Source organism: Heptranchias perlo, chromosome 2 (assembly GCF_035084215.1).
Source record: "Heptranchias perlo isolate sHepPer1 chromosome 2, sHepPer1.hap1, whole genome shotgun sequence".
Classification (NCBI taxonomy): Eukaryota; Metazoa; Chordata; class Chondrichthyes; order Hexanchiformes; family Hexanchidae; genus Heptranchias; species Heptranchias perlo.
In genome coordinates, this window is record NC_090326.1 from 94,051,324 (window position 1) to 94,062,005 (window position 10,682).

The 10,682-nt window shown below is 49.1% G+C and overlaps 1 protein-coding gene across 1 annotated transcript in view; it reads right to left on the reverse strand.

Moving 5' to 3' along the window:
* casd1 (CAS1 domain containing 1) overlaps positions 1-10,265 on the reverse strand; it is a 113,458-nt gene extending 103,193 nt beyond the window's left edge. Inside the window, exon 1 of the mRNA XM_068004418.1 lies at positions 10,086-10,265. Within this exon, the coding sequence (XP_067860519.1) occupies positions 10,086-10,218 (133 nt within the window). The 5' untranslated portion in view covers positions 10,219-10,265. The remainder of the gene's footprint in view (positions 1-10,085) is intronic.
* Between the last annotated feature and the right edge of the window lie 417 nt (positions 10,266-10,682).

Here is a 10,682-nt window from a genome sequence, read left to right on the forward strand (position 1 = left end):
AACACAGAAAGAAGGTGACTATCGAAAAAGAAATCTCACACTTCCATATCAGTGGTTATACTTGCATTTCTGGAATAAAAACACTGATTTTCTGGATCACAAGTAATATATTTATTACCAGACCAGTAAATACAAACGAGTGACCAAGATGGACCACTAACTGCATTCCAAAGCCAATGCATGCTACCTCTGCTGTGTCCCAACATGCATGAAGTTTCTTGTGCATGCTTTTTACAAACTGTTTATTGAACATGTGTTTGGATAAAGTACATTTTTAGCTTCCGCTGTCTTTCCAGATCAACGATTTCTGAAATTCTGATGCCTTAGTTCTGAGTCATTCTTGCACAGCACAGTTAAATGGCAAGTATAGAACAAGCTATAAATCAAATGTATGCTTAAATGTGTGCCTAAACTTTAAAGTGTTCATGCAAAGCAGCATTCATATTATAATTCACATAATTAATCCCTGTTTTACTGGCAGTGCAGGAAAATTCCAGATTGAGCAGACCTTTTCTAAAAATCCAGCTCACACATCAAACATTATAGTAATGAAGCTAAATATCAGGAATGGCTATTACTGTATTAATCATATCATAAAGCTAGCAACTTTTAATAAAAAACACCAGCTCATCCCATTTTTCCTTCCTTTTTAAAAAAAAAATTGGCTTTTTTTTCTAATATATGCTATTCTATTTTAACATTTTAATCCCTTCAGAAAATCAGTTAAAAACACTATCTTTAAATCTCGGAGTCCCACTGGCCATTTTGGAGCTGTAAGCAACATCTAAAAACATGGCCTCAGATTAACTGAAAAACTAGCCTTTGGAGTTCCTTTGCAGCCAAACTGTCTAACTGTGGTCAAATTACAGCCACAACCAGTCCATGATTTGTTATGAAGTATCAGTGCCTATTGCAGTGGGATGACTTGTTTCAGCCGTTCAAGCAGTTCAAACAGGCCCACAAGAGATTACCCTCATCACACCACTGATGAGTTAAGACCACTACAAAAAAATACAAGAAAATCTGTCTGAGAGTGTTCTTGGGAAAACTTATCCACAATATGATACAACTTGGAAAATGTACTGACTGCCCAATATCTCAAAAAGAAAATGTTTAGTAAATAAGTGTGCATAATCTCTTCACTTCTTCTCCACAGGCTTGTCCCCCCCAGACCAACCATCAGCAGCATCCAAAGGCCAGCCAGGCTGTAGTTCTTACAGCAGCCAAGACATCTAAATAGCATCCCAGCAACCACTCTTTGCCTCTGATATTTGCTTCCTCCCTATGGTGACTCTACTCAGAACCTATTCACAACAATGCAGGTGATACTGAAAATACCAGATTAAGTAATTGAACGTACATTTTTCACTAGAAATGCACGGCAGGTCTGTCATTACCTGTTAGAACAAGTTAAATGTTTCAGGTATAGAATTTTTTTGTCTCATCTAATGGAAAATCTGCACTCAAAATGTTAATCTAGCTTTTCTCTTATACAAACACTGAGCCCTGCTGTATATTTCTAGCACTGTTTTATTATTTCAGGTTTTCAGCATTTGCAATGTGTTTTTATTTCTGCATCCTTCATTGCTGTAACAGCACCCCACAAGAATGACCATTGCATTGAATACATCTACTTAACAAGTTTGTTCCATTCATTTGTACAGCTCTGCATTCTTGATAAGAAATGGTTTCACTAATTCTAATTTGAGCAAACTTTTCCAGATGTGATCCAATACCTTGTTCATAAAGCATCTCACGGCCTTAATCCTGACTAATGTAAGGAATCTTACAACACCAGGTTATAGTCCAACAATTTTATTTTAAAATCACAAGCTTTCGGAGATTATCACCTTTGTCAGGTGAGTAGGTGACGAAGGAGATAATCTTCGAAAGCTTGTGATTTTAAAATAAAATTGTTGGACGAGAACCTGGTGTTGTAAGATTCCTTACATTTGTCCACCCCAGTCCATCACCGGCATCTCCACATCTTAATCCTGACTAGGTATTCAAATCAGCATCGGATACAATGGAAATTCTACACTTACACTGATATCTCTCAGCAGGGTACTTCCATGAGATAATTATTTTAAAGGTGTCCTCTAGCGTATAAACAACGTTGGGAAGTGGAGGTATAATTGGACACCAGTCACCCAGCATTCTGCCTGGAATGTGTAATTTAATCCAATTACCTGAGGAAGGAGGAAGCCTCCGAAAGCTTGTAGATTTCAAATAAAAATCGTTGGACTCTAACTTGGTGTTGTAAAATTGTTTACAATTGGATTAAATTACACATTCCAGGCAGAATGCTGGGTGACTGGTGTCCAATTATACCTCCACTTTCCTACATTGTTTATACGCTAGAGGACACCTTTAAAATAATTATCTCATGGAAGTACCCTGCTGAGAGATAGCAGTGTAAGTGTAGAATTTCCATTGTATCTGATGCTGATTTGAATACATGGTCAGGATTAAGATGTGGAGATGCCGGTGATGGACCGGCATCTCCACATCATAATTTAATCCAGTCAGTGGCAGTCAGGCTGGAGGCCTTCAAGTTCGGCTTGGCAACGCAGAGATAGTTACCAATGTATAGTGGCACAGCCCCCACAACGCCAACAGCCCCCACAACGCCAACAGCCCCCACAACGCCAACAGCCCCCACAACGCCAACAGCCCCCACAACGCCAACAGCCCCCACAACGCCAACAGCCCCCACAACGCCAACAGCCCCCACAACGCCAACAGCCCCCACAACGCCAACAGCCCCCACAACGCCAACAGCCCCCACAACGCCAACAGCCCCCACAACGCCAACAGCCCCCACAACGCCAACAGCCCCCACAACGCCAACAGCCCCCACAACGCCAACAGCCCCCACAACGCCAACAGCCCCCACAACGCCAACAGCCCCCACAACGCCAACAGCCCCCACAACGCCAACAGCCCCCACAACGCCAACAGCCCCCACAACGCCAACAGCCCCCACAACGCCAACAGCCCCCACAACGCCAACAGCCCCCACAACGCCAACAGCCCCCACAACGCCAACAGCCCCCACAACGCCAACAGCCCCCACAACGCCAACAGCCCCCACAACGCCAACAGCCCCCACAACGCCAACAGCCCCCACAACGCCAACAGCCCCCACAACGCCAACAGCCCCCACAACGCCAACAGCCCCCACAACGCCAACAGCCCCCACAACGCCAACAGCCCCCACAACGCCAACAGCCCCCACAACGCCAACAGCCCCCACAACGCCAACAGCCCCCACAACGCCAACAGCCCCCACAACGCCAACAGCCCCCACAACGCCAACAGCCCCCACAACGCCAACAGCCCCCACAACGCCAACAGCCCCCACAACGCCAACAGCCCCCACAACGCCAACAGCCCCCACAACGCCAACAGCCCCCACAACGCCAACAGCCCCCACAACGCCAACAGCCCCCACAACGCCAACAGCCCCCACAACGCCAACAGCCCCCACAACGCCAACAGCCCCCACAACGCCAACAGCCCCCACAACGCCAACAGCCCCCACAACGCCAACAGCCCCCACAACGCCAACAGCCCCCACAACGCCAACAGCCCCCACAACGCCAACAGCCCCCACAACGCCAACAGCCCCCACAACGCCAACAGCCCCCACAACGCCAACAGCCCCCACAACGCCAACAGCCCCCACAACGCCAACAGCCCCCACAACGCCAACAGCCCCCACAACGCCAACAGCCCCCACAACGCCAACAGCCCCCACAACGCCAACAGCCCCCACAACGCCAACAGCCCCCACAACGCCAACAGCCCCCACAACGCCAACAGCCCCCACAACGCCAACAGCCCCCACAACGCCAACAGCCCCCACAACGCCAACAGCCCCCACAACGCCAACAGCCCCCACAACGCCAACAGCCCCCACAACGCCAACAGCCCCCACAACGCCAACAGCCCCCACAACGCCAACAGCCCCCACAACGCCAACAGCCCCCACAACGCCAACAGCCCCCACAACGCCAACAGCCCCCACAACGCCAACAGCCCCCACAACGCCAACAGCCCCCACAACGCCAACAGCCCCCACAACGCCAACAGCCCCCACAACGCCAACAGCCCCCACAACGCCAACAGCCCCCACAACGCCAACAGCCCCCACAACGCCAACAGCCCCCACAACGCCAACAGCCCCCACAACGCCAACAGCCCCCACAACGCCAACAGCCCCCACAACGCCAACAGCCCCCACAACGCCAACAGCCCCCACAACGCCAACAGCCCCCACAACGCCAACAGCCCCCACAACGCCAACAGCCCCCACAACGCCAACAGCCCCCACAACGCCAACAGCCCCCACAACGCCAACAGCCCCCACAACGCCAACAGCCCCCACAACGCCAACAGCCCCCACAACGCCAACAGCCCCCACAACGCCAACAGCCCCCACAACGCCAACAGCCCCCACAACGCCAACAGCCCCCACAACGCCAACAGCCCCCACAACGCCAACAGCCCCCACAACGCCAACAGCCCCCACAACGCCAACAGCCCCCACAACGCCAACAGCCCCCACAACGCCAACAGCCCCCACAACGCCAACAGCCCCCACAACGCCAACAGCCCCCACAACGCCAACAGCCCCCACAACGCCAACAGCCCCCACAACGCCAACAGCCCCAACAGTTCCCACAACGCCAACAGTTCCCACAACGCCAACAGTTCCCACAACGCCAACAGTTCCCACAACGCCAACAGCCCCCACAGTTCCCACAACGCACAGCGCGAATATTTTATTTGAATCCTGTATGGGTTCAGATGGCAACACTATGCACATGGTGACATGGGAGAACTAGTTAATTAGGAACTCTGCCTAATTTACAATCAAAATTAGGGTTTTATTTCAGATTCCCAGATCAAGAATCACACTGGATGTCTTATGTTGGCAAACACTGGGACCACCAATTGACAAGACAGTCAGTCAGTGATCTTATACCATGCTTTCTGGGGGTTTCCCCAGAAGTTAATAATCCATAATCTCATAACAAAAGCCTTTTCCATAGTGGCCTAATAAGAAAATAAGTATCATCAGCTTGGCTCTGCGATAGCGCTCTTGCCTCTTAGTGAGAAGGTTGTGGGTTTAAGCTCCACTCCAGGGTTTGAGCTCACTAGGCTGACACCTCAGTGGTGGTACTGCAGTGTCGGAGGTGCCGCCTTTTGGATGCTCTGCCTGCACTGATGGATGCACAAGTTCACGTGGCACCAAAGAGAAGTTGCCAAATTTAATACTGAACTTTAAACAAAATCCAAAACTGCTAAATCCTTGCAGTCTTAACTTTTTACATAGGTATGTTTGTTTTTCAGAAGAAAAAAGGAGACATATAGATTATAATCATTGGTTGGAGTGATGCATGACCCATGTTCATGCTGTACATAAATGAAAAATGCACCATAAAAACACATTTATATTATGCTATTGCCGCTAGGTTCCAAAGTACAGATCTCGTGCAGCTTAAAATGGGTTGTCACGGCAGCCAATCTGAGCAAGTCATCAGTTTTACATTTGGCACACAGCCAACTGCGCAAAACCCACATTTTGGAAACCCTGAAAAAAACAGCTCAGATCGCATTCAATAAAAATGCTTTAAGAGCACAAAAGGGACACATGATTGTGGTGTGTGGAAAGTTATTCTTAAGGCTCTATGAAAATAAATATATCCATATGTGAATACTTCTCACACACAAACAAACCAATTTACCATTCCTACCATACATGCAACATTCAAAAGAACACAACATTGCCCGTGAGAATCAATGACATGCTCACTCATGCACATAACATTAAAAATATTAACTATTCAGTCTGAATAGTTGTGGTAAGTAATATTCACAATTGATAGTTCTACAGAAAGTGCAAAGTGCAAATTTCATTCAACTGTAATAATCAGTTCTATAGCACGACTTTTGAGTAGCACTATCAGGTTATTCGGCAGAGTGGATTGTCAAGACTTCACTACACATTATATAGAGGATGCTAGATGGGTAGAAAACGCAAGGCCAATCAAGGGGTGCTGATGATGGACCGACTATTCAAGTTTTACTTTCATGGTCTGTTGAACTACTAATTTTCTACCACAAAAAATTATCCTCATAAATTAACCTTGCAACTTCAATAAGTCTCATGGTCCCAGCCTTACCGACTGCAGCGGTTCAAGGCGGCGGCTCACCACCACCTTCTCAAGGGCAATTAGGAATGGGCAATAAATGCTGGCCTTGCCAGTGATGTCCACATCCCATGAACAAATAAAAAAAACACCAGCATACCAAATGCATTAGCAAGAGAAACCAGTCAACTGCTCTGTTCTACAAGTATTGTTTTTGGCAGTTCTCACCAATCAAGTGTGCTTTTTCGCAATGTGAGAATGCATTTGTTGCTTAACAATGTCTACGATTAAGACATTATTATTGAGAAACCAATGCATTATTTCCTCTTTGTTTTTCTCTTCTTTTGCCCCCCCCCCATCCAATTATTTTACAATACCAAACTAGATCCTGAATAAAGATGTATTCTTCAGTACAGTTTTTGAATCATCTACTTAGTCAGATTTTGTTCTGTGCAGGCCCTGCATCTCTTTCCTTGCTTCTTCTCCAAGAATTTAAATGTTCCATGTCTGTGCAAAATTTGAATATTGCTGCCATATCTTATCTTGTGCCTTTGTCACGCTCCCAGACAGGATACAACAAAAGGTTCGTTGCATGATAGGTGACCCCTTGCTCACCTTAAACATCTGTCTCCTTAACAATGTTTTTCAAATTTATTCCATCCAACCCTTCTTTTCCTTCTGTATTTTAAAATCGATCTATGGTCAATGGGCCTCTGGAACTTCCCTCTCATTCCTTCCAAGCAGTGAAGACAACATCCCCCATGTTTTTTATCCTCCCTACATTCCCACTACATTGACATCAAGATTCATTATAACAATAATTTACATTTATAATACAGAAAAACATACCAGGTGCTTCATGAGGCATGACCAAAACCCACATCAAGCAAAAGAATTGGTCAGAGAGGTGGGTTTTGAAAAATGCCATAAAAGGAGGACATTGAGAGGGGGAAGAATTTAGGAAGGAAAGGAGTGTGGAGCCTATGGGGTTGAAGGCATTGCTGCTAATAGCAAGGCAACGGGAAACATAGGAACAGGAGAAGGTCATTCAGCCCCTTGAGCCATTCAATTAGATCATGACTCATCTGTACCCCAACTCTATTTACCCACCTTTGTTCCATATCCCTTAATGTACTTACCCAACAAAAATCCATCCATCTCAGTCTTGAAAATTTCAATAGACCCAGCATCCACAGCCTTTTGGGGGAGCGAGTTCCTGATTTTCACTAGCCTGTGTGAAAAAGTGCTTCCTGATTTCACACGTAAAGGCCTAGTCCTAATTATAAAATTATGCCACCTTGTTCTGGATTCCCCAGAGGAAATAGTTTCTCTGTATCGACCCTATGAATTCCCTTTTTCATTTTAAACACCTCAATTAGATGACCTCTCACCATCTAAACTCAAGGAAATATAACCCTTTAATCCCGGTTATCATTCTGGTGAAACTGCACTGCAACCCCTTCAAGGCCAATATATCTTTCCTGAGGTTCGGTGACCAAAATTAAACAGTACACCAGATGGGATGTGACCATGGCTCTGTACAACTGAAGCATCACTTCCTCTCCTTTGTATTCGAACCCTCAAGGTAAAGACCAACATTCCATTAGCCTTTTTGATTACTTTTTGTACCTGTGCACTAGCTATTAGTGATTTATCTACATGGACACCTAAATCCCTTTGCTCCTCCACAGCTCCTAGTTTTACCATTAATATTTCAATTTGTCTTTCTCAGATCCAAGTGGATGATTTCGCACTTCCCCACATTGAACTCCATCTGCCATAGTTTTGCCCACTCACTCAATCTATCTATGTCCGTTTGTAACTTCCTGCTCCCATCACACACTTACTGTGCCTCCTAACTTAGTGTCATCTGCAAACTTGGATATATAACTCTCTACTCCTTCATCCAAGTCATTATTATTTTTGGAAGGGTTCCACAAGAGGCCATTCAGAGGAATTAAGAGTTTGGGTAAGGGGCACGAGCAACAGAATAACAGATAACAGGATATTGGATGAGGTTTTTTTTGCAGTCAAGAGTGTATTCACGTATTAAGTCTGGAGCCAGGTAGGGTTCCAGCAACAGATGGATTAAGATGTGGCAGGGGTTTACGATGTTGCAAAGGAGAAAAGTCAATGGTCTTTAAGATGGAGAGGATATGGAGTTGAAAAGGATACTGAGATAAATGAACAGTCTAGTTTAGCCTAAGGTCAGGAGGGGAATAGAGTCAATGGCAAAGAGACAGAATTTGTGGTAGTGGGTGAAGACGATGGTTTTAGTTTTCCTAATAATTAGCAGCAAGAAGTTAAGATTTGTCCAAGACTAGATGTTGCACAAGCAGTCTGTTCGCACAGGCAATCGGGGGCAGGGGAGTTGAGAGGTGGCAGAGGTAGGGCTGAGTGTCATTGGCGTACACGATGAAGCTGACCCCATATCTGTGGATGATATTGCTGAGGGTCAGCCTGTAGATCTGGAAGAGGGGATACTGATGCAGGGGCAAGAGAAGCTATTGATTGTAGCTTGTGCGTTTCTATCGGATAGACAAGCAGTCTTTTGCTGCTCCCATGGTCTTCAGGCTTTTAAAATCCAGGCTTGGGGGGTTTCTAACAGTAATTCTTGATTTGCCTAATCTTTTATACTCTTTTCAACTTCGCAGCACTTTGGACCTTGGCCTTTCACCTTTACAGGGGACGTATTTGTACAGTTAATTAAGTGATGTACGATGTTGCCGGATGGCCAACTTAAAACCTAACAGTACAAAGTAAATGAGACAGTAAACATTAAATAACATTTCTCTAGATAAATTAAGCTCAAAACATTTTTTGTGGAGTACATTTTGTATCTTTGCCAAAAACAACAGAAAAGACCAACGCGTGTTTTCGTCTTTCAGCGCAGAACAGCAAAACACTGGAAGGGGTAATCTGACCCCGCAGCCTCTGTTTACGTTATGTTTTATATTGGTGGCTGTTTGGGTTTTCTCTTCTAATCACAAAACAAAGGCTCCAGGAGGCAGCACCTCATCTTCAGTTCATGAAACACAAAGGAGGCAGACACTCAAAACACGGCTGACATTTTACAGCAAGACGACCTCACCGACACGGTTCAGGGCCGAGCTGCGGACTCTTCCTCTGTGCTCGCAGCCACTGGGTTCAACATAATAAAATCACTCCCCGGCCCAGCTCTCCTTCCCCCGGCCCAGCCCTGCTCCCCTCTCCGCTCTTATCCCCGGCCCAGCTCCCCTCCCCTCCCCGCTCCTTCCCCCGGCCCAGCTCCCCTCCCCTCCCCTTCCCCCGGCCCAGCTCCCCATCCCGCTCCTTCCCCCAGCCCAGCTCCCCTCCCCTTCCCCCAGCTCCCCTCCCCTTCCCCCGGCCCAGCTCCCCTCCCCTCCCCTTCCCCCGGCCCAGCTCCCCTCCCCTCCCCTTCCCCCGGCCCAGCTCCCCATCCCGCTCCTTCCCCCAGCCCAGCTCCCCTCCCCTTCCCCCAGCTCCCCTCCCCTTCCCCCGGCCCAGCTCCCCTCCCCTCCCCTTCCCCCGGCCCAGCTCCCCTCCCCTCCCCTTCCCCCGGCCCAGCTCCCCTCCCCTCCCCTTCCCCCGGCCCAGCTCCCCTCCCCTCCCCTTCCCCCGGCCCAGCTCCCCATCCCGCTCCTTCCCCCAGCCCAGCTCCCCTCCCCTTCCCCCAGCTCCCCTCCCCTCCCCTCTACTCACCGCTCCTTCCCCCGGCCCAACTCTCCTCTCCTCCCCTTCCCCCAGCCCAGCTCCCCTCTACTCACCGCTCTTTCCCCCGGCCCAACTCTCCTCTCCTCTCCCGGCCCAGTTCCAACCCTGCGGCCTGGCCTGACTTGCCACAACCGGCAGTGAACTGAATGTCAGGGGCGCTCGCACGGCGCCCTCTCCCCGCCAACCCCTTCCGTGTCCTATCATTACTTTTACCTCCATAGCTCCTGTGGATCCCATGGCCGGCGGTTAAGACGAGCACGAAGCTGATGGCGAGCAGCTTGGCGTTCCTGATGTTGAAGTGTTGATTAATCTCCCGTCTGCCCATCGCGTAGGCCTGCGCCGCCATCTTGGCTCCTCCATGACAACCGAGTGAGAACCGATCTCTTAGAGCACCTGGAACAAGGGAGAGATGGAGGCGGGGCCAGGCTTCACCACAGCGGGGAGGAGCTTGAGAGGGGAGGCGGGGCCAGGCTTCACCACAGCGGGGAGGAGCTAGAGAGGGGAGGCGGGGCCAGGCTTCACCACAGCGGGGAGGAGCTTGAGAGGGGAGGCGGGGCCAGGCTTCACCACAGCGGGGAGGAGCTAGAGAGATGGAGGCGGGGCCAGGCTTCACCACAGCGGGGAGGAGCTAGAGAGATGGAGGCGGGGCCAGGCTTCACCACAGCGGGGAGGAGCTAGAGAGATGGAGGCGGGGCCAGGCTTCACCACAGCGGGGAGGAGCTGGAGAGGGGAGGCGGGGCCAGGCTTCACCACAGCGGGGAGGAGCTAGAGAGGGGAGGCGGGGCCAGGCTTCACCACAGCGGGGAGGAG